The sequence below is a fragment of the Arvicanthis niloticus genome, chromosome 8 (assembly GCF_011762505.2).
Source record: "Arvicanthis niloticus isolate mArvNil1 chromosome 8, mArvNil1.pat.X, whole genome shotgun sequence".
Lineage (NCBI taxonomy): Eukaryota > Metazoa > Chordata > Mammalia > Rodentia > Muridae > Arvicanthis > Arvicanthis niloticus.
In genome coordinates this window covers 75,169,960-75,195,406 of record NC_047665.1, presented here as the reverse complement: position 1 = coordinate 75,195,406, position 25,447 = coordinate 75,169,960, and the positions used below count along the sequence as shown (strand labels likewise).

Genomic DNA, 25,447 nt, shown 5'->3' with positions numbered 1-25,447 from the left:
GGCATAGCTCTTAGGTTGGGGGTCTCTGGGCCAAGGCTGCTGGTGGGATACTGGTGGTCTCAGACCATGGCCACCCAGGCACTGTTGTGAGACCACAGAAGGACTGAGACAGGGGTCATATGGGCTGGACTGGTCCACAGCTGAGATGTATGAGGAGGAGAAGCTTCAGTGGTGCCCAGAGGGGTGGATGAGACTATTGGTCAAGGTGACTTACTTGGCTGGGTCATGGCTGGGTTGGCTAGCTTGCTTGAGTTGGCAGGCCTCTGTTGCTGGAAAGTAGAGAAGTCCTCTGGTGGCAGATTAGGTTGCTGCTCATTGGTTGAAGGCCCCGTCTATGGTTCTCCACAGCACGCCCCAAAGACGAGAGGTAGTCCAGGGTTTTTAAAGGTTTATTGTCAGGGCAGAAAGTGGATGAAGCTGTACCGTGTTCTCAGGGCGGGCCTGAGGTTAAATATCTTTTAGAAGGAGGAGGGTCTGGGAAGGAATGCTTAATTGGCTAAGTACTCTGGCCTTTAGGTATCTCATTAATATGGAGATCTTTTGAGGCTCTGCAGCCTGTAGTCATGCCTTTTATCTGTGTTACCTGTGCTATGTGATCTAAGGCCATAAACGTTTCTTTGGGAGGGGATATGGATAATTGAAAGGAACCAGGGCCCAGGAGCAAGGCCAAACTGTTACCATCCCATTAGGGTCACCAGGGTTCAAAGCAGACCCAACTGGATACTCCACTGCTCTCAGAGCCCACCACCCCACAGACCTCCAGAAGAAAAGCAAGAGGTCTTAACTGTTGAAACATCTCTCTAGCCCAAGTAATTGATGTGTTTTAATATACAGTTTCCTTCTCTAATTTTAACAATTCACTCATTAGTTTTCCTGATTTTTTTTAACTTAGAAATTGTTTGTTTAGCTTAAAAGTCCAAGTTACAGTCCATTATCACAGGAAAGCCAAAGGAGCAGGAACATGTGGTAGCTAGCCATAGTTTATCCACAGAAAGGAACAATGAATGCATGCACGCTAACATTACAGTCATTCTAGACTGCAATAATGCTGGGCCCAGCTCAAGAATGGTGCAGTCCAAATTCACAGTAAGTCTTTCAAACCCAGTGACCCAAATTCAGAAAATCCCTCAAAGGAAAGACCTCAGGCCAACTTAATCTAGGGAATTTCTCATTGAAGACACATTTCCAAACTGATTCTACATTGTGTCAAAAAGAAAATCAAAACTACCCACAACAATGTACTTATCCTTACTATCAATAATTTTGAGTACATTTAGAGTTATTTGACGATAAACAATAGTTTGAGAAATTCTCACACTCCAAATTGCCTCCATATATTTTTGCTGCTAAATGGAATTTGTATATTGCATTACATTTTTACATCCATTTGTCAACTGATGTGAATTAAGGCAGTCTTCATCTTTTGGCTATTATGAATAATACTGCCATAAACATCCATATTGTGTGATATATATTTTTATTTCTTCTTGAAATGTACTGAGAAGTGGAATTGTTGGGCTCTTGGATTTAATTTATTTTAATTGTTAAGAAATTCACAACATATTTGAAATGTAATATTCAATATTGCTTTCACTCCAGCTGTGTGAGATGGTTCTATTTCTCCACGTCTTCGAGAATACTTATACCTGCCTTTAACAAAAAAAAACAAAAAAACAAAAAAACAAAACAGAATTATAACTACTACAGAAGTATGAAATGGAATCTACTGGTTTAAGTTTATTTTTTCCTAAGTTTAATCATGTTAGGCAAATTGCTGTTTTTATAGCAATTTCCATTTCTTCAGGGAAATATATATTCAAAATATTGACAGTTTCAAATGAATTCTTTATCACAGTATGAAATATTTCTATATATATTATGAAATATTTATGGCCGGGTGGTGGTGGAGCACGCCTTTAATCCCAGCACTTGGGAGGCAGAGGCAGGCGGATTTCTGAGTTTGAGGCCAGCCTGGTCTACAGAGTGAGTTCCATGACAGCCAGGACTACACAGAGAAACCCTGTCTCGAAAAACCAAAAAACAAAAAGATATTTATGATATATTAATAACAATTATGAAAATATGACTTGTAAATCTCATGTCTTGTTCCTTATCTGTGTTTTATCATTTCATTTCTATCATGAAGCTCACAAGTTCTTAGTTTGTTAAAGCTCAAGTTATCAATTTATTTTTTTCCTTAGACACAATTTTAGTGAAAAAATTCATGTATGCATATAATGCATACTTTATCAAACTCACTCTCCATTTTTTTACTTCCAGTTTCTCCCCTATTCCATTCAACTTCAAGTTTCTCCCTGACCCCGTGTGTGTGTGTGTGTGTGTGTGTGTGTGTGTGTATGCACGCATACCTGTTTGTAGCCAGCCTTGTGTACATGTCTGTTCCAAAACCCAGGAGTCTAATTAGTGCTGTTTGTGTATGCAAGAGTGTAGAACCATCTACTGCACATGGGTAGCTTTGCAGTGGCAGCATATTTGAAGAAAAGTTACAAACCTTGTTCAGCAGCCATTAATTATCAAATAGATTCTCAGACATGAATGGGGCTTTTTGACTGGGATTTTGGCTGGCTCTATCTTACAGAGGTATTGTGCATGAAGTCATAGTCTATGTTAGCTCATGTATGCATTTGTCCCACCATGATCAATAAATAAAACTCTATTGAGATTTCCAGTGTCTACCACTTACACTCCTTCTGTCCTCTATTCAATAATCCCAAAATCTTGGGAAGAAAATGAGTGGTATTGATTGTAATACACTCAACAGCTACTGTTCTCTGTATTAATCACAATCTGCAGAAGAAAATTCCTTCAATGAGGGTTGAGAGATATATCCATGAACTAATTTTTATGAATGGCATGAGGTAAATATTTGCAATATATAAGTACAATATATACACACAATATATAATTGTGGTCTTTGCACCTTACCCAGGTTTGTCCCCATGTTAAAAAGTAAAAATTATGATTTGATAAAACACACACACACACACACACACACACACACACACACACACACACATTGTTCCCTGGTTCTGCTGACTTAGCTCCTGACAATCTATTCTCTTGTTCTCAGAAATACTTTGAATTATAGAACGTTATTGTGGTTTTTGATAGTATGCTGGGTAAAATAATCTTTATTGATCTCATTTTAAACATCAAAGTTTGTAGTGAGTTAAAATGTCCTTTAACATAATTATAGGTCATATTTATTTTCATATTGTAAAATGTTAGTTAATCTGTTGAACATTTTAAAAAACTGGATTCCTTTTTGAGAATTTCATATATGAACACTGTATTTATATAATTTCCCCCTTTCTCTCCTTCCTCCCACTTTTCCCAGCCCCCCATACTTTTTGAATACATCTTATTGCTTAATTATTGTTTATATATGTATACATGTATATGTATATATGTTCATACAAATATTGATAAATAAAGCATTTTGGAAAAAAAAAACAAAAAAAACCCCCCAAAAAACAAAACAAAAACAAAATTCCCAAAGGCTCAATAAAAATATTATGTTGAAAAAAAGATAATTTTAAATAAGAAGTATAGCATTTGCATAATTTTCAATGTTAGAACTAACTTACCAGTTTCTGAAAAAAAAATATATTTGATGCTACTGCAAATGGAATGTTCGTAATTTATTCTTTTTGGTGTACAAAGAGAAAACTTATTTCTACAATGAGGTTATATATTGTTAATTTGCCAAACTCCTACTTAGTTTATAAGTGTCTTTATGTGATATATATTAAGTAATATACTTAATTTCCTATAGTCCATATTGTATTATCTACAAATCTTTTTTCTATTTTTATTAGATATTTTCTCTATTTACATTTCAAATGTTATCCCCTTTCCTCGTTTTCTCCTTAGAAACTCCCTATCCCTTTTGATCTACCCTCGCTTCAATGAGCGTGTTCCCAGAGCCACCCATGAAATGAAGGCACATCATACCAAAACTTATGAGACACAATGAAAGGGGTAAGAGGAAAACTCATAGCTCTAAGTGCCTCCAAAATGGAACTGGAGATAACATATACTAGCAGCTTGATAGCACATGCAGAAGCTCTAGAACAAAAAGAAGCAAATACACACAGGAGTAGCAGAAGTCAAACTCAGGGCTGAAATCAACCAAGTAGAAACAAAAAGAACTATAAAAAGAATCAACAAAACAAAGACCTGGTTCTAATACAATCCAGTAGAAAAAAAAAGACAGCATTTTCAACAAATGGTGCTGGCTCAACTGGAGGTCAGTATGTAGAAGAATGCAAATTAATTCATTCTTATCTCTTCTACAAGCCTCAAGTCCAAGTGGATCGAGAACCTCCACATAAAACCAGATACACTGAAACTAATAGAGGAGGAAGTGGGGATGCGACTGGAAAACATGCACACAGGGGATAATTTTTTGAACAGAACACCAATGGCTTATGTTCTAAGATCAACAACAGACAAATGGGACCTCATAAAATTGCAAAGCTTCTTCTGTAAGGCAAAAAGCAATTTCAATTGAACAAAACAGAAACCAACTTTCAAGAACTCATAGCAGCTATGGTTACCTACACGCAACATACAAAGAATGACAGAATGTACAGAGAAATTGCTCATAAGGCTCCACCCTTTTCTGAGCAGATACTGGAAGTTGATGGCTGGTGATGATGGGTGAATTTTTTATGGGGAGAGAGTGTAGATACTGAAAGGTTGATCACTATTCATGACATGGCCCCACATCAATAAATATATGACCAGCAGTAATCACACTTCGTAAAATAATTAATAATAGACACGCATATGGAGTAAAAAGAGGAGGAATAGGAGGAAGGGTGAGAAGAAAGAGAGACATGAGGTAAGCAAGGGATCTCAAAGATATCTTGGATGTCAAGAATGGGAGTATATGCATTAAAAATTATCCATATGTGTGAGATTCACAAATAATAAATAACATCATTTTAAAGTTACTAAAGTTTTAGAGATATTAGCATTTTAGCAGAAAACATACATGTGTATGTATGTATGCATGTATGTATGTTCATATGTGTGTATGTATTTCTGACAGAGAAGATAGTTTCATGGGTGCAGATAGTTGACACCAAGTCTGGTAACTGGAGTGCATTCCCTGGAACACACACAGCATGAGGAGAGAGCCAAGGCCTGAAAGTTGTTGTCTCTATTCCATTCTCACTAGGGCAGTCACATGACAACACACACAACTGATTAGCTAAATCTAATATTTAAAATGTATCCTTTATAAATTGTTAAATTTATACATTGTTTCATTTCTATGCATTGGAGTTTTGCCTGTATGAATCTCTGCAGAGTGAATATGCCTGCTATTGCTCATGGGATGTTTCTCATGGTACCTGAAGTATTCCTATACAACACTGCTTGACAAAGAAAAATAGTCTGAACACAACTGACTTACCAAACTTGTACAATCCAGGATCACCTGAAGCTGTTCTGAATCTTCTGTTGGATGTTCCAGTTCAACTTTTATCATCAGGTTTTCAATATCCAGTCTAAAAACCATATTTTAAAATAATTATATTCACTGATCAACTGTTACAGAACAGAGTTCCTGAAATGTGCAGATACTTCTGTAAAATTATTCAAATGAATGTCTTGGTGACATTTTTCTAGCTGGGCTTGAAATCTTGGCCAAGATAAAATGTCCAAAATACATAGAATAATTGGCTATGTTAAGTTCTGGGAGAAGTTCCAGGGCAATAAAATATTAAAATTACAACCTGCATTCAACTTTTCTATATTGGTCCTAGCTTTTCAGGTCCATATGAATTAACAAATGCTACAATCTTTCATTGCATACAATATAGTGGAAAGTGTGACAGAGAAGCAGAGTCCTGCTGATTTTTCCCTATGTTTATCTAATGGTGTTGACATTTAAAATGAAGATAGGCACAATGACCAGGAAGATCTCTCTCTTACTCTCTCTCCTAACCCCCCCTCTCTTTGTGTGTATGCATGCATGCATGCCTGTGTTTGTGTGTGTGTGTGTGTGTGTGTGTGTGTGTGTGTGAAGTGTAACGATAGACTTGGGTTTTTTATATATCCCTGCCTGAGTCTGTTCTAGTACCAATTTAGGCTGATCAAAATCTTAAGGCAATCCTCATTTCTCAACTTTATGAGTGTTGAAAATGTTAGGAACTTACCATCAAACAAAATTTTAAAAATTTTTCCATAAAACAGTCAAAAACCTGAAGAGAAAAATAAGTCTTATCAAAATACACTGACATTTAATATTACATATTAAAAGGAAGTGAATATAACATGTTGAGATACAAAATGATTATTCTGTTCATTTTAAATCAAATAACAAAGTATGGATTTCAAAATCTCTGCTATAAAGGAACTATGATATTAAAAATCTTCAGGTAATATTAACAACAAACAGATTCAGATTATGAATGAAAATCTTTGGCCCATATAGAAAATTACATATGAATCTGTATATAAATTTTGTAATTGAATAATGTCTTCTCTATCTATTGCAACTGTGTTTTGATATCCTAATTAATATATTTATTTGTTCTTCATACCAACTAAATGGATATTTTTACTCTACAGTGTAAAAAGAATGAATAAATTTGGGGAATTCAGTGTTCTATATTTATTATTTGTGAGGATTTAGATAAACTTAATTAAATTTTTATTATGATTACTCACAAATTATAAATAAGGAAATACGTCAGATTAAAGGTATACTTATTTTATCAGCAGGCCATAGGTGGTCTAAAGTAACATAGTGTCAATTATCATTTACTTCCTTTAACATGAGAAAACTGCATCAAAAAATGGGTTCATGAAATCAAGTGCAAAAACCTCTATAGTTTCATATGCACGTCCAATAGTTTTATTCTCAAGACTGCTTTCATTTTCGTGTGTGTGTGTTTTGTCTGAGTGTGTGGAGGGTGTATGTATGTGCATATGTGTAGTGTGTGTGTTTGTGTGTGCGAGTACACTTTCTAATGTTCTTCAGTAGATGTCATTTGACGGTTAGCTACCTTGACACATTCTACAAGTCCTGAGAAATAATACATGTCAAGGAAAAGGTTAGTGCAGGGAGGCAAGCCTTTTATGCTTACAACAACCCACACTCAATAATACTGTGCTATATTGTCAAAACACTGTCAAAACATTGTTTACTATACTAATTTCCAATCAAAACTCCCTTTGACCCCAGCTCCTAAACTGTTAGTTGTCCCATGAGTTTGCCAACAGTTGTTGTCTTTTACAAAAAGCATGTCCACAGAATTGGAAACAATAGCATCTGATTGACTTTCAGCATCTTATTATCACCAGAGACTGACTTTGCCAGGTTTAAGAAGTATCCAACATGGTCATCGTTCCTATGAACATCACTAGAGAGTAACATCTACTGTGAAATATCACTGTGGCCTTACCCATCGTCTTCTAGATTCTCCTCAACAGGAACAGGTTGTTCTTCAGTTTCTCCATCCTGTTTTTGTAGATCTAGGGCTGCAGCAATGTGATTCGGGTTTTCTGCTTCTTGCAACACACTGTTTATCATGGTTTCAGCTGTGGGCACCTCAGTCTGAATCTCATTTTCTGATGTGTATGCCGAACTGGGATTCAGGCTTTCTGATACATGAATTGCACTGTGATTTCCATTTTCTGAAGCATGAACCACACTTTGAATCTGGTCTGATGCATGCACCCAACTGTCATTCAGGTTTTCTGCTGATTGCAACCTGATGACTTTCTTCTTATCAGCTTCTTCAGTGACCTTTAATGAAAATTAATATTAAGAATAACTGACTTTAATTCTTTTATTTCTCTTAAGGGAAAGAGTGTCTTTTCTATATGTGAGTCTGCTTATGGGTGCTGGGTATTGACACCAGAACCTCCAAAAGAGTAGCAAGAGCTCTTAACTGCTGAGCCATCTCTCCAACCCAAGTAACTGTTGTGCTTAAAAATAAAGTTTTCTTCATTAATTCTATCAATTCACCCACTAGTTTTCCTGATTTTCTTTTTTTTTAAACTTAGAAATGATTTGTTTAGCTTAAAAGTCCAAGTTATAGTCCATTGTCACAGGAAAACCAAAAGAGCAGAAACATGTGGTAGCTAGTCATAGTTTATCCATAGACAGGAACAATGAATGCATGCATGCTAACATTATAGTCAGTCTAGACTGCAATAACCCTGGGCCCAGCGCAAGAACGGTGCAGTCCAAATTCTCAGTAAGTCTTTCAAATCCAGTGACCCAAATTCAGAAAGTCTTTCACAGGAATGACCCTAGGCCAACTTAATCTAGGAAATTTCTCATTGAAGACACATTTCCAAACTGATTCTACATTGTGTCAAAAAGACAATCAAAACTACCCATAACAATGTACTTATCCTTACTATCAATAAATTTTAGTTATTTGACAATAAGTACAATACAGTTTAAGAAATTCTTTCTCACAATCCAAATTGCCTCCATATATTTTAGTGCTAAATGGAATTTGTATAGTGCATTATATTTTCACGTCCATTTGTCAAGTGATGTGCAGTAAGGCAGTCTCCATCTTTTGTCTATTATGAATAATACTGCTATGAACATCCATAATGTGCAAGTCTTTGTATGGTGATATGTTTTTATTTCTTCCTGGAATGTACTGAGACATGGAATTGTTGGGCTCTTGGATTGAATTTATTTTAACTGTTAAGAAATTCACAACATATTTGAAATGTAATATTCAATATTGCATTCATTCCAGACATATGGGATTGTCCTGTTTCTCCACATCTTCGAGAATAATCATATCTGTCTTTAAAATAACAGAATTATAACTACTACAGAGGTATGAATTGAATCTAATGCTTTAAGCTTAATATTTTCTAAGTTTAATCATGTTGGGCCTCTTTTCCTGTTTTTATGGCAATTTGTATTTCTTCAGCAAAATATATATTCAAAATATTGATAGTTTCAAATGGATTCTTTATCACAATACGGAACATTTCAATACATATCATAAGATATTTATGACATATAAATAAGAATTATGAAAACATGACTTGAAATTCTATTCAAAATCTCATGTATGGTTTCTTATCTGTGTTTTATCATTTCATTTCTATCATGAAACTCACAATTTCTTAATTTGTTGAAGCTCAAGTTAACAAGTTTTTTTCGGTAGACACTGTTTTATTGAAAAATTCATATATACGTATAATGTGTTTTTATCAAACTCATTCTCCATTTTCTTACTTTAGGTGTCTCCCCTATTTCATCCAACTTCATGTTTTTTCATGACCCCGTGTGTGTGTGTGTGTGTGTGTGTGTGTGTGTGTGTGTGTGTGTGTGCACGCTTACCTGTTTGTAGGCAGTCTTGTGTGCCTGTCTGTTTTAAAACCCAGGGGTCTGATCAGCACTTTTTGTGTATGTTACAATGTAGAACTATCTACTGGACATGGGTAGATTTGCAGTGGCACCATATTTGAGGAAAATTTACTCAACATTGTTCATTTGCCATTAATTACCAAATAGATTTTCAGAGAGGAATGGGGCTTTTGACTGGGATTTTGGCTGGCTTCATCTTACAGAGGTGTTATGCATGTAGTCATTGACTTTGTGAGTTCATGTCCCCAGTCTTACCATGATAAATAAAGAAAACTCTATTGAAGATGTCCCCTATCTACCACTTACACAAATTCTGTCCTCTATTCAATAATCCCAAAGTATTGGGAGGAAAATGCCTGGTATTCTCTTTAAAATCACCATCTTGAAAAGAAATTTCTTCAAATGAGGGTTGAGAAATAAACTAACCTATTGGTATAAAGATGGGATAACTTAGTACAATGATCTTTTTGAAAAATAATAGTATTAGGTCTCCCATATATCTATGACCATAACAGTAAGAAAGTTTTGGCCTGTTTAACAATATCAGAAATGGATTCCATCTTGCAGAGTGAGAATTAAATCCATGCCATTTATGCCACTATCACACCAGTGGCCATAGCTTGCCAGTACAATCACTACTAGGCTGTTCATTTTAAAAATTAAGGTTTTAGTGGCATATCTACGAACTCTTTCTGATAAAAAAAATTATAAACATTTTCTTGTTTCACAACTTCAAGTTTCATAATTCTAGCACTTGAATTTACATCCATGAGCTAATTTTTATTGATGGCATGAGGCAAATATTTACAATTATATTTAAGTGCAATATATATAAGTACAATATATAAATACAATGTTTAAGTGTGGTCTTTGCACCTGACCCAGCTTTGCCAAATTGCCTTGGTACTTCTGTTAATGCCAACTGACCAAAAATGAGGGATAATTTTCTGGGTTCTCAATTATACTACATTGGTCTACAAGCCATTATCAGAGTCTCTTCTTCATTAGATTTTGAACAGTAAATTTCAAGATAAGATATATGTAACCTAATTTTGTTAGTTTTTAATAAGTAATTTAACGTTTGCATCATTTTCAGTGTTATAACTAACTTACCAGTTTCTGAAAAAATAATGTATTTGATGCTACTACAAATGGAATGTTTGTAGTTTCATTCTTTCTGGTGTACAAAAAGAAAACTGATTTCTACAATGAGGTTATATTTTATTAATTTGCCAAACTCCTAGTTAGTTCAGAAGTGTCTTTATATAATATATATTAATTAAGTAATTTCCTATAGGCCATATTATATTATCTAGTAATAAAAATTTTAGTTTAATATTTTTTAACCAGATTTTTTATTTAAATTTTAAATGTTATCCTCTTTCCTTGTTTTTCCCTCAGAAACTGCATATCCCTTCCTACCTACCCCGCTTCATCTAGGTTGTTCTCCCAGCCACCCGTGAAATGTAGGTACATCATACCAAAACTTATGGTACACAATGAAATCAGGGCTAAGAGGAAAACTCATAGCTTTAAGTGCCTCCAAAAAGAAACTGGAGAGAACGTACACTAGCAGCTTGACAGCACACCTGAAAGCTCTAAAAGAAAAAGAAGAAAATACACCCAAGAGGAGTAGATGGCAGGAAATAATCAAACTCAGGGCTAAAATCAACCAAGTAGAAACAAAAAGAACTATGTAAAAATCAACAAAACTAGGACCTGGTTCTAAAACCATCCAGTAGAAAAAAAGACAGCATTTTCAACAAATGGTACTGGCTCAACTGGAGATCAGCATGTAGAAGAATGCAAATTGATTCATTCTTATCTCTTCTACAAGCCTCAAGTCCAAGTGGATCAAGAAACTCCACATAAAACCAGATACACTGACATTATTAGACGAGCAAGTGGGGATGCACCTGGAAAATGTGCACACAGGGGAGAATTTTCTGAACAGAACACCAATGGCTTATATTCTAACATCAACAACAGACATATGGGACCTCATAAAATTGCAAAGCATCTTCTTTAAGGCAAAAAACAATTTCAATTGAACAAAACAGAAACCAACTTTCAAGAACTCATAGCAGCTATGGTTACCTACACGCAACATACAGAAAATAGTCTGAAAGAATGTACAAAGGAATGGCTCATGAGGCTCCATCCTTTTGTGAGGAGATATTGGTAGTTGATGGCTGTTGATGAAGGGTGAATTATTTGGGATGAGGGAGTGTAGATACTGAGAGGTTGATCATCATTCATGACATGGACCTACATCAATAAATCTATGACCAGCAGTAATCACCCTTGGTAGAATAATTAAAAATAGACAAGAATATGAAGAAAAAATAGGAGGAGTAGGAAGAAGGGAGAGAAGAAAGAGGAGACAAGAAGTTGGGAAGGGATCTCCAAGTTATGTTGAATGTCAAGTATGGGATTACATTCATTAAAAAAATACCTATATGTGTGAGATTTTCAAATAATAGATAACATTAATTTTAAACTTATTAGAGTTTTAGAGTTATTACCATTTTATCAGAATACATATGATACATATGTGTGTGTGCATGTATATATGTGTATGTCCATATGTGTGTGTATGTATTTCCAGTAGAGAAGATAGTTTCATGGGTACAGATAGTTGACACCAAACCTGGTAACTGTAGTACATTCCCTGGAACACACACAGCATGAGGAGAGAGCCAAGTCCTGAAAGTTGTTGTCTCTATTCCATACTCACTAGGGCAGTCACATGACAACTCACACAGCTGATTAGCTAAATCTAATATTTAAAATGTATCCTTTATAAATTGTTAAATTTATACATTGTTTCATTTCTATGCATTGGAGTTTTACCTGTATGTATCTCTGCAGAGTGAATATGCCTGCTATTGCTCATGGGATGTTTCTCATGGTGCCTGAAGTATTCCTATACAACACTGCTTGACAATGAAAAATAGTCTTCTGACTACAACTGACTTACCAAACTTGTACGATCCAGGATCACCTGAAGCTGTTCTGAATCTTCTGTTGGATGTTCCAGTTCAACTTTTATCATCAGGTTTTCAATATTCAGTCTAAAAACCATATTTTAAAATAATTATATTCACTGATCAACTGTTACAGAACAGAGTTCCTGAAATGTGCAGATACTTCTGTAAAATTATTCAAATGAATGTCTTGGTGACATTTTTCTAGCTGGGCTTGAAATCTTGGCCAAGATAAAATGTCCAAAATACATAGAATAATTGGCTATGTTAAGTTCTGGGAGAAGTTCCAGGGCAATAAAATATTAAAATTACAACCTGCATTCAACTTTTCTATATTGGTCCTAGCTTTTCAGGTCCATATGAATTAACAAATGCTACAATCTTTCATTGCATACAATATAGTGGAAAGTGTGACAGAGAAGCAGAGTCCTGCTGATTTTTCCCTATGTTTATCTAATGGTTTTGACATTTAAAATGAAGATAGGCACAATGACCAGGAAGATATCTCTCTCACTCTCTCTCCTAACACCCCCTCTCTTTGTGTGTGTGCATGCATGCATGCCTGTGTTTGTGTGTGTGTGTGTGTGTGTTAAATGTAATGATAGACTTGTGTTTTCTATGTATCCCTGCCTGAGCCTGTCCTATTCAGGCTGACCAAAATCTTAAGGCAATCCTCATTTCTCAAGTTTATGAGTGTTGAAAATGCTAGGTACTTACAATCAAACAAGATTAAAAATTTTTTTGTGCAAAAAACAGTCAAAAAACTGAAGAGAAAAATAAGTCTTATCAAAATACACCTTCATTTAATATTGCATTTTCAAACGAAGTGAATATAACATGTTGAGATAAAAAATGATTATGATGTTCATTTTATATCAAATACTAAAGTAATGATTTCCAAATCTCTGCTATAAGGGAACTAGGATATTAAAAATCTTCAGGTAATATTAACAACAAACAGAATCAGATTGTGAATAAAAATCTTTGGCCCATATAAAAAATTACATATGAATCTGTGTATAAAATGTGTAATTGGATAATGTCATCTCTATCTATTGGAACTATATTTTTATATCCTAATTAATATATATATTTGTTCTTCATAGCAACTAAATGGATAATTTTACTCTACTGTGTAAAATAATTAGTAAAGTTGGGGAATTCAGTGTTCTATATTTAATAACTGTGAGGATTTTGATAAATTTAATTAAATATTTTAATATGATAACTCTCAAATCACAAATAAGGAAATGAGTGAGATTGAACTTATACTTATTTTATCAGCAGGACATAGGAGGTATAAAGTTACAGAGTGTCAATAACCATTCACATCCCCTAACGTGAGAAAACTGCATCAACAAATGGGTCCATGAAATCAAGTGCAAAAACCTCTACAGTTACATATGCACGTCCAATAGTTTTATTCTAAAGACTGCTGTCATTTTCATGTTTGTCTGTGTTTTGTCTGAGTGTGTGGATGGTGTATGTATGTGCATGTGTGTAGTGTGTGTGTTTGTGTGTGCAAGTACACTTTCTAATGTTCTTCAGTAGATGTCATTTGACGGTTAGCTACCTTGACACATTCTACAAGTCCTGAGAAATAATACATGTCAAGGAAAAGGTTAGTGCAGGGAGGCAAGCCTTTTATGCTTACAACAACCCACACTCAATAATACTGTGCTATATTGTCAAGGCACTGTCAAAACATTGTTTACTATTCCAATTTCCAATAAAAAAAACCTCCCATTTACCCTGGATTCTAGACTGTTAGTTGTCCCATGAGTTTGCCAACAGTTGTTGTCTTTTACAAAAAGCATGTCCACAGAATTGGAAACAATAGCATCTGATTGACTTTCAGCATCTTATTATCACCAGAGACTGACTTTGCCAGGTTTAAGAAGTATCCAACATGGTTATCGTTCCTATGAACATCACTAGAGAGTAACATCTACTGTGAAATATCACTGTGGCCTTACCCATCGTCTTCTAGATTCTCCTCAACAGGAACAGGTTGTTCTTCAGTTTCTCCATCATGTTTTTGTACAACTAGGGCTGCAGCAATGTGATTCGGGTTTTCTGCTTCTTGCAACACACTGTTTATCATGGTTTCAGCTGCGGGCACCTCAGTTTGATTCTCATTTTCTGATTTGTATGCTGAACTGGGATTCAGGTTTTCTGACACATGAATTGCACTGTGATTTCCATTTTCTGAAGCATGAACCACACTTTGAATCTGGTCTTCTGATGCATGCACCCAACTGTCATTCAGGTTTTCTGCTGATTGCAACCTGATGACTTTCTTCTTATCAGCTTCTTCAGTGACCTTTAAATGAAAATTAATATTAAAAATAACTGACTTTAATTCTTTTATTTCTCTTAAGGGAAAGCATGTCTTCTCTGTATGTAAGTCTGTGTATGGGTGCTGGGAATTGATATCAGGACCATCAGAAGAGCAGCAAGAGTTCTTTACTGCTGAGCCATCTCTCCAACCCAAGTTACTGTTGTGTTTAAATATAAAGTTTCCTTCATTAATTCTATCAATTCACTCATTAGTTTCCCTGATTTCCTTTTTTTAAACTTAAAAATGATTTGTTTAGCTTAAAAGTCCAAGTTACAGTCCATTATCACAGGAAAACCAAAGGAGCAGAAACATGTGGTAGCTAGTCATAGTCCATCCATAGACAGGAACAATGAATGCATACATGCTAACATTATAGTCAGTCTAGACTGCAATAACCCTGGGCCCAGCCCACGAATGGTGCAGTCCAAATTCTCAGTAAGTCTTTCAAATCCAGTGACCCAAATTCAGAAAATCTTTCACAGGAATGACCTTAGGCCAACTTAATCTAGGGAATTTCTCATTGAAGGCACATTTCCAAACTGATTCTACATTGTGTCAAAAAGACAATCAAAACTACCCATAACAATGTACTTATCCTTACTATCAATAAATTTTAGTTATTTGACAATAAGTACAATACAGTTTAAGAAATTCTTTCTCACAATCCAAATTGCCTCCATATATTTTAGTGCTAAATGGAATTTGTATAGTGCATTATATTTTCATGTCCATTTGTCAAGTGATGTGCAGTAAGGCAGTCTCCATCTTTTGTCTATTATGAATAATACTGCTATGAACATCCATAATGTGCAAGTCTTTGTATGGTGATAAGTTTTTATTTCTCCCTGGAATGTACTGAGACATGGAATTGTTGGGCTCTTGGATTGAATTTATTTTCATTGTTAAGAAATTCACAACATATTTGAAATGTAATATTCAATATTGTATTCACTCCAGCCATGTGGGATTATCCTATCTCTCCACATTTCGAGAATAATCATATCTGTCTTTAAAATAACAGAATTATAACTACTATAGAAGTATGAAATCGAATCTACTTCTTTAAGCTTAATATTTTCTAAGTTTAATCATGTTGGGCCTCTTTTCCTGTTTTTATGGCACTTTGTATTTCTTCAGGGAAATACATATTCAAAATATTGACAGTTTCAAATGAATTCTTTATCACACTGTGAAATATTTCTATACATATCATGAGATATTTATGATATATAAATAAGAATTATGAAAACATGGCTTGAAAATCTATTCAAAATCTCATGTCTGGTTTCTTATCTGTGTTTTATCATTTCATTTCTATCATGAAACTCAATTTCCTAATTTGTTGAAGCTCAAGTTAACAAGTTTTTTTTTGGTAGGCACTGTTTTATTGAAAAATTCATATATATGTATAATGTGTTTTTGTCAAACTCATTCTCCATTTTCTTACTTCCAGGTTCTCCCCTAGTCCATCCAACTTCAAGTTTCTCCCTGCCCACATATGTGTGTGTGTGTGTGCATGTTTCTGTGTGTATATGCATGCATACTTGTTTGTAGGTAGTCTTGTATACATGTCTGTTTCAAACCCCAGGAGTCTGATCTGTGCTGCCTTTGTATGCAATATTGTAGAACAATCTACTGGACATCAGTAGCTTTGCAGTGGTAGCATATTTGAGGAAAAGTTACTCAACCTTTTTCAGCATCCATTTGTTGGGGGCCGACTTTTAGCAGAAAGTGGCTATCAGCTTTGCAGCCATCTTGAGCCATATACCCTGACATGAGATTTGAATTACAATAGCCTACAACAGCTGAGAACACTCTGATAATCTTGGTTTAGATACCTTGAGATTAAAGGTGTGTGAGATTATAGAGATCAGAGTTAGAGACAAGACCTAAGGGCATGATTAAAGGTGTAACTTAGAGGCGTGGCTTAGAAGTCAGACTATAGAAGACAGAACCAGAGATCAGAGAATATAGACGGAGATCAGAGAATACAGGGGATCATCAGAGACGAATCTCAGACATTAGGTAAAATCTGGCCTCACCCTCGCTCTTGCTGAACCCCCGACCTGAAGACCGGAGCGGCAACTTGGGCCGGGATACAGTGGCCGCCCAAACGTGGGTCGGCCCAGGCCTCAACATTTTGCTCAGGCCGAGACATTTCTTTTGGCCACCCCAACGTGGGACTAGTGTGGTCCCCAACATTATTTTGGTGCCCGAACCTGGGGCAGCAAGAACGAGAGACCCAGTGAAGGACCTTACTGGAAGAAGGATCTGTTGATTGTCGCAGGAATCTGCCGCGTTGAGAAAGGTAAGGAAATGGGACAAGAAATTAATCAGCCTGAATCCAACTCTCTGTTTTGGTTTTGTTGTTTGCTGCTCACATGTGTTAATTTTCTGCTTTTGTTCTTGAATGCTGTCGTTTTTGTTCAAAATAAAAGGAAGCATAAGTTAGAATCCAAAATACAACCAAAGGTTGATGACAATTTGTCAGAGCCAGATTGTGCTGACCAAGAGAAAGAGGAAGTCAAATTTTATGACGCTGAAATGCCCCCTCCCTATGCATCTCCACCTCCAAGTGCTCCCCCAATGGAGATGGTGGTTATAGATCCCATAAGGAAGTTACAGGAAAAAATATCTGTTCTTAAACAACAAATAGAGCTAGAAAAAGAGTATCAGGACTTAATTAATCAGCTACAAAAATTAAAGACAGGAAAGATGTCTCAAGAGGTAAACTGTGAAAATCCCCTGGCTCCTTGCATTCCTCAACCAGGAATCCAAAGGCAGTCCCTATCACCTAGCTTAAGATTAGCCACAGATCAGCCAGAGGAGGGAAAGGCTGAGGCTTTCCCTGTATCCGAGACTAGAGACAATCAAGGAGTTGCTTGGAGACATCACACAGGTTTTAATTTTCAAATTATTAAGGAATTAAAAAATGCAGTATCTCAATACGGTGCCACTGCTCCTTTTACTCTTGCAATTTTAGACTCTGCCGCAGAGGAGTGGCTAACTCCTAGTGATTGGAATACCTTAGCGAGAACAGTTCTTACTGGTGGAGACTATTTAATTTGGAAATCAGAGTATCATGAGAATTGCAAAGAAACAGCTAGGAGAAATATTCAGGCAGGTAATGGTTGGCCCTTTGATGCCTTAGTAGGAGAAGGGCAATTTGCTTCTAGTGATAACCAGATGCAATATGACCCAGGTTTATTTGCTCAAATTCAAAATGCAGCCATGAAGGCTTGGCATAAACTTCCGGTAAAGGGAGACCCTAGTGCATCTTTAACAACAGTCAGGCAAGGGCCTGATGAGCGATTTTCTGACTTTGTTCATCGATTAATGACAACAGCAGGAAGGATTTTTGGTAATGCAGAGGCAGGTGTATATTATGTGAAACAACTTGCATATGAAAATGCTAATCCTGCCTGCCAAGCGGCCATTAGACCTTATAGGAAAAAGACAGACCTTACGGGGTACATCAGACTTTGTTCTGACATAGGTCCCTCTTACCAACAGGGCTTAGCTATGGCGGCTGCTATGCAAGGAAAATCAGTAAGAGATTTTTTGGCAAGTAAAGACAGGCATGTTTTAAATGTGGTAAGCCTGGACACTTTGCAAGAGATTGCAAAGTAGAAAATGAGTTAAGCCAGAGACAGCCCAGAAAACAGCCTGGGCTCTGCCCAATTTGCAAACGTGGAAGGCATTGGGCTAGTGATTGTAGGTCTAAACAAGATGCACAAGGTAATACCCTTTCCCATAATCAGGGAAACGGGAACAGGGGCCAGCTCCAGGTCCCGAACCGACACAAGCCAAAACAGGCTTATGGAGTAGTCAGTGTCCTACCAGAGAACACCAATCCCTTTCTGAACTTAGTCGAGCAACACCAGGAAGCGCAGGACTAGACCTCAGTTCTGCCACCCACACAGTATTAACCCCAGAAATGGGACCTCAGGCCTTACCCACTGGAGTGTTTGGACCGCTTTACCCAAATGTGTTTGGCCTGATAGTGGGAAGACTATGCAGGGACTACAAATTTTTCCTGGAGTTATAGATAATGATTATCAGGGTGAGATTAAAGTAATGGCACAGGCAATTCAGAATATAGTCACCATTCCTACAGGAAAGAGGATAGCTCAACTATTGTTACTTCCATTGTACCCTACTAATCACAAATATAAGAGTCCTAAAAGAGGGGATCAAGGTTTTGGTTCCTCTGATGCATACTGGGTACAGCCTATAGTTAAACAAAAACCTATGATGACAATTTGGCTAGATGGAAAGGCATTTCAAGGCTTGGTTGACACAGGAGCTGATGTGACTATCCTAAAACAAAGTGATTGGCCTGCTACCTGGCCTCTGACCCCAACCTTAACCAATTTAAGGGGTATTGGCCAAAGTCAAAATCCACTACAAAGCTCTAAGGTGCTAACGTGGAAAGATAAAGAAGGAAATACAGGAAATATACAACCCTATGTCATCTCAGGCCTTCCCATTAATCTCTGGGGCAGAGATCTGTTATCCCAGTTGGGATTGATTATGTGCAGCCCTAATGAAATAATCATGGCTCAAATGGTAAACTCTGAGCCTTCCTCAGGCAAAGGATTAGGAAAAAGTGAAAATGGAATTATTCATCCTACTGAGGTTTATGGTAACAATGAAAGAAGAGGCTTGGGGTATTTTTGATGGGGGCTACTGATTCAGCTGCACCCCTAGGACGTTGTGCGGATCCCATCACCTGGAAAGGGGACTCGCCCGTCTGGGTGGATCAGTGGTCCCTAACCACCGAAAAATTACAAGCTGCTCAGTTGCTAGTGCAGGAGCAATTACAGGCAGGACATTTAGAAGAGAGTAACTCTCCCTGGAACACCCCAATATTTGTCATTAGGAAAAAGTCAGGAAAGTGGAGATCGCTGCAAGACTTGAGGGCTGTTAATGCAACCATGATTAAAATGGGAGCCTTACAACCTGGGCTGCCCACACCGGTGGCCATACCTTTAGGTTATTATAAAATAGTTATAGATTTAAAAGACTGTTTTTTTTTTTTTACTATCCCCTTGCATCCTAATGATAGAAAACGTTTTGCTTTCAGTGTTCCCTCTATAAACTTTAGGGAACCTATGAAAAGATATCAATGGAAGGTCTTGCCTCATGGTATGGCTAACAGTTCTACCTTGTGCCAAAAGTTTGTGGCTTCTGCCATAGAGGGTGTTAGAAACATGTGGAAGCAAATCTACATGATTCATTTCATGGATGATATTTTGATAGCTGGAAAAGATGGAAAACAGGTACTCCAGTGCTTTGATGATCTTAGAACAGCTTTACAGACTGCAGGGTTACAAATAGCACCAGAAAAGGTGCAATTACAAGACCCATATACCTATTTAGGATTTCAGATTAATGGTCCACATATTATTAATAGTAAAGCCACACTGAGGACTGATTCCCTTAAGACACTTAATGATTTTCAAAAACTATTGGGAGATATTAATTGGCTACGACCATATTTGAAACTTACAACAGGAGAATTGAAGCCTCTATTTGATATTCTCAAGGGAGATCCTGACCCTAAATCTGGCAGGGCTCTAACAGAGGAGGGTAGAAAAGCCTTACAGAAGGTAGAGAATGCTATTTCATCTCAATTTGTAACTCATATTAATTATTCTAAGCCTTTATATTTTCTTATTTTTAACACAAAATTAACTCCTACTGCAGTTTTTTGGCAAACTGCACCCATATTATGGGTTCATCTTCCCTCATCCCCCAAGAAAGTTTTTAATCCATACTATGCAGCTATAGCAGATATAATTATGTTAGGCAGAGATAACAGTCAAAAATATTTTGGAAAAGATCCTGATATCATAGTAAAACCCTATACAAGGCATCAGGTTGATTGGCTTATGCAGAATTCTGAAGTCTGGCCTATTGCATGTGCTTCATTTGCTGGTCAGATAGATAATCATTATCCACCAGATAAATGGGTTCAGTTTTGTAATCATCATGAATTTGTTTTTCCATCTCGTACTGCACATGAACCTATCAAGGAAGCATTGCTAGTTTTCACTGATGGTTCCTCGTCAGGAACAGCTGCTTATGCCTTTAAGGATCAAGTAATCTCTTTTGCTACATCATCTGTATCAGCTCAATTGGTTGAATTACATGCTGTTATTGCAGTGTTTCAAGCATTTCCAAATCAAACTATTAATATTTATACAGATAGCTCATATATAGCTCAGTCTATCCCTCTGCTAGAAACTGCTGCACAAATAAAGCATTCCTCAGAAGCAGCTGATTTGTTTTTACAGTGCCAACAATTAATTTTGAGGAGAAAGTGTAAATTCTTTATAGGACACCTGAGAGCCCACACTGGGCTACCAGGTCCTCTCTCTGAAGGAAATACCAAGGCAGACCTAGCTACTGGAGTAGCTGCAGTTACTTTATCAGATTCGCAATCTAACTTGGATAAGGCCATAAAGGCTCATGAGTTACATCACCTTAATTCTAAAACTTTAAAAGGTATGTTTAGAATTACCAGAGAACAAGCTAGACAAATTGTCAAACATTGTCAATCATGTGTTAAACTTTTACCAGTTCCTCATTTGGGTGTAAATCCAAAGGGACTGATACCAAACAGTATCTGGCAAATGGATGTTACTCATTATAATGAATTTGGCAAGCAAAAATATATACATGTATGTGTAGACACATACAGTGGTTTCATCTATGCAACATTACAAACTGGAGAAGCAAGCAAGCATGTGATTGCTCATATGCTTGCTACAATCGCTGTATTGGGTGTGCCTAAACAGATAAAAACTGACAATGGCCCAGGTTATACAAGCTCCAGTTTCCACCAATTTTGTGAAAGACTGGGAATACTACATAAAACGGGTATTCCATATAATCCACAGGGCCAAGGTATAGTAGAAAGGGCACATCAAACCATTAAATGTCAATTTGAAAAAAATTAAAAAGGGGGAATGGTACCCTACCAAGGGATCCCCCAGAAATATCCTTCATCATGCACTCTTCATTTTAAATTTTTTAAATTTGGATTCTGAAGGAAAATCTGCTGCAGATAGATTCTGGCATCCTGATATCAAAAAGAATTTTGCAACAGTCCTCTGGAAAGACCCATTAACTGGAACCTGGAATGGGCCAGACCCAGTGCTTATCTGGGGAAGAGGTTCTGTTTGCATATATTCCCAAACTGCAGATGCTGCACATTGGCTGCCAGAGAGACTGATTAAACAAATAGATAACAATAACAAATCCAGGGAGGAGAAACCCCCTGAGAAGCGTATTTTTTCTTCACAGGAAGCATGAAGATGCTTCACAATTGCCTTCAAACTGGAACAGATCAACGAGTAAACCTGACTTGGGAAGTTATCAGTGCTGAAGAAGACATCACCACCCATATCTCCAGGGTGGCTCTATTGGACTCTTGATTCCCTGACTTATGATTTAGTGGGGAACTAGATTGTTTTAGATTTAGTGGGAATTTAGATTGTTTAGACCCAGGAGAAAACCCACTACCACAGTTACTATAGTTGTTTTTTTGGGTTTGAGGTTGACTAGAGCAGGAACAGGGATTTCCTTAGTTTTCTTTAGATCAAAGCTATGATCAGTTTTGTATTTATATAGATTTAGATTCTGATATAAGACATTTATAAACAGAATAGAAGAGGCTTACACTTTTTACTCCTCTGATAGAGGGACTTATATGTTGCCCTTTAAAAAGAGTGTTGCTGTCATACTAACTATTCAGGCGTTGTTAAGTCTCTTGTCTTTTGGGTCTATGCGGTTCAACAAACTGATGGCTTTTGTATGAGATGCTATTCAAATGAAACCCACACAGGTCCATTATTACAGACTGGAAGTAAGGGATTGCAAAACCTCTGTCATCAAGACTAATGAGGTGTATCCCCTAACTTATGCACTAAGCCGGATAGTCAGTGACAGGTAAGAGAGCATACCGAGACCCTTGCCCCTAAAAGAAGGGAGGCCTCACCATCCTAAGACAGGAGCTCAACCAATGGCTGTTGAGTATCCAAGGACAGGAAAGGGAGGCTGGGGTCCTTTGCTCCAACCTAGGACAGGCACAGTTTCCGTAAGTTTTCCCAGCCTTCCCTTTTAATAAAAAATTTAAAAAGGGGGACCTGTTGGGGGCCGACTTTTAGCAGAAAGTGGCTATCAGCTTTGCAGCCATCTTGAGCCATATACCCTGACATGAGATTTGAATTACAATAGCCTACAACAGCTGAGAACACTCTGATAATCTTGGTTTAGATACCTTGAGATTAAAGATGTGTGAGATTATAGAGATCAGAGTTAGAGACAAGACCTAAGGGCATGATTAAAGGTGTAACTTAGAGGCGTGGCTTAGAAGTCAGACTATAGAAGACAGAACCAGAGATCAGAGAATATATAGACGGAGATCAGAGAATACAGGGGATCATCAGAGACGAATCTCAGACATTAGGTAAAATCTGGCCTCACCCTCGCTCTTGCTGAACCCCCAACCTGAAGACCGGAGTGGCAACTTGGGCCGGGATACAGTGGCCGCCCAAACGTGGGTCGGCCCAGGCCTCAACATTTTGCTCAGGCCGAGACATTTTTTTTGGCCACCCCAACATGGGACTAGTGTGGTCCCCAACATCCATTAATTACCAAATAGATTCTCAGACAGGGATGGGGCTTTTTGACTGGGATTTTGGCTGGCTTTATATTATACAGGTATTGTTCTGAAGTCATAGCCTCTGTGAGCTCATGTATGCAATTGTCCTATCATTATCAATAAATAAAACTCTACTGCAACTGTCTACTATCTACTGCTTACACTCCTTCTGTCCTGTATTTAATAACCCCAAATTCTTGGGAGGAAAATGAGTGGTACTGATTGTAATATACTCAACAGCTACTGTTCTCTGTAATAATCACCATTTGCAAAAGGAAATTCCTTCAATGAGGGTTGATAGATATACTAATCTATTGGTATAAAGATGGAAACTTAAGAAACAATTTAGTACAATGTTCATTTTGAAAAATAATAGTATTAGGTCTCCCATATATCTATGACCATGACAGTCAGAAAGTTTTAGCCTAGTTAACAATATCAGAAATAGAGCCCATCTTGCAGAGTGAGTATTAAATCCATGCCATTTATGCCACTATCACACCAGTGGCCATAGCTTGCCAGTACAATCACTACTAGGCTGTTCATTTTAAAAATCAAGGTTTTAGTGGCATATCTACGAACTCTTTTTGATAAAAAAAATCATAAAGATTTTCTTGTTTCACAACTTCAAGTTTCATAATTCTAGCTCTTAAATTTACATCTATGGGCTAATTTTTATGGATGGCATGAGGCAAATATTTACAATATATAAGTACAATATATATATATATATATATATATATATATATATATATATATATGCAGTATATAAATACAATGTGTAAGTGTGATCTTTGCACCTGACCCAGCTTTGCCAAATTGCCTTGTTACTTCTGTAATGCCAACTGACCAAAAATGAGGGATAATTTTCTGAGTTCTAAATTATATTCCATTGGTCTACAAGCCATTATTAGAGTCTCTTCTTCATTAGATTTTTGAACAGTACATTTGAAGATAAGACATATGTAATCTAATTTTGTTAGTTTTTAATAAGTAATTTAACGTTTGCATCATTTTCAGTGTTATAACTACCTTACCAGTTTCTGAAAAAATAATGTATTTGATGCTACTACAAATGGAATGTTTGTAGTTTCATTCTTTCTGGTGTACAAAAAGAAAACTGATTTCAACAATGAGGTTATATATTTTTAATTTGCCAAACTTCTAATTAGTTCATAAGTGTATTTATGAATATATATTAATTAAGTAATATACTTAATTTACTATAGGCCATATTATATTATCTACTAATAAAAACATTTCTTTAGTTTTGTGTTTTTTATTAGATATTTTCTTTATTTACATTTCAAATGTTATCTCTTTTCCTGGTTTTCCTTCCAGAAACTCCCAATAACTTCTCACCTACCCCCAATTTAATGAGTGTGTTCTTCAACTCAACCATGAAACGAAGGCACATCATACCAAAACTTATGGTACACAATGAAAGCAGGGCTAAGAGGAAAACTCATAGCTCTAAGTGCCTCCAAAAAGAAACTGGAGAGAACGTACACTAGCAGCTTCACATCTGAAACATCTAGAACAAAAAGAAGGAAATACACACAAGAGTAGTAAAAGGCAGGAAATAATAAAACTCAGGGCTGGAATCAAACAAGTAGAAACAAAACGAACTATACAAAGAATCAACAAAATGAGGAGCTGGTTCTAAAACCATCCAGTAGAAAAAAAGACAGCATTTTCAACAAATGGTACTGGCTCAACTGGAGGTCAGCATGTAGAAGAATGCAAATTGATCCATTCTTATCTCTTCTACAAGCCTCAAGTCCAAGTGGATCAAGAACCTCCACATAAAACCAGATACACTGACATTATTAGACGAGCAAGTGGGGATGCACCTGGAAAATGTGCACACAGGGGAGAATTTTCTGAACAGAACACCAATGGCTTATATTCTAACAACAACAACAGACATATGGGACCTCATAAAATTGCAAAGCATCTTCTTTAAGGCAAAAAACAATTTCAATTGAACAAAACAGAAACCAACTTTCAAGAACTCATAGCAGCTATGGTTACCTACACGCAACATACAGAAAATAGTCTGAAAG

The 25,447-nt window shown here is 36.6% G+C and overlaps 1 protein-coding gene across 3 annotated transcripts in view; it reads right to left on the bottom strand.

Moving 5' to 3' along the window:
- Nucleotides 1-1,461: 1,461 nt before the first annotated feature.
- Nucleotides 1,462-25,447, bottom strand: part of LOC117714038 (uncharacterized) — a 46,809-nt gene continuing 22,823 nt past the window's right edge. The window contains exons 8-12 of one of the 3 annotated variants that reach the window (XM_034510644.2): nt 14,346-14,692; nt 12,363-12,456; nt 7,440-7,783; nt 5,444-5,537; nt 1,462-1,650 (exon numbers count right to left, since the gene is read on the bottom strand). In XM_034510644.2, the coding sequence (XP_034366535.2) occupies nt 1,615-1,650; nt 5,444-5,537; nt 7,440-7,783; nt 12,363-12,456; nt 14,346-14,692 (915 nt within the window). In that variant the 3' untranslated portion in view covers nt 1,462-1,614. The remainder of the gene's footprint in view (nt 1,651-5,443; nt 5,538-7,439; nt 7,784-12,362; nt 12,457-14,345; nt 14,693-25,447) is intronic. The other 2 variants (XM_076939654.1, XM_076939655.1) reach the window with 2 other exon arrangements.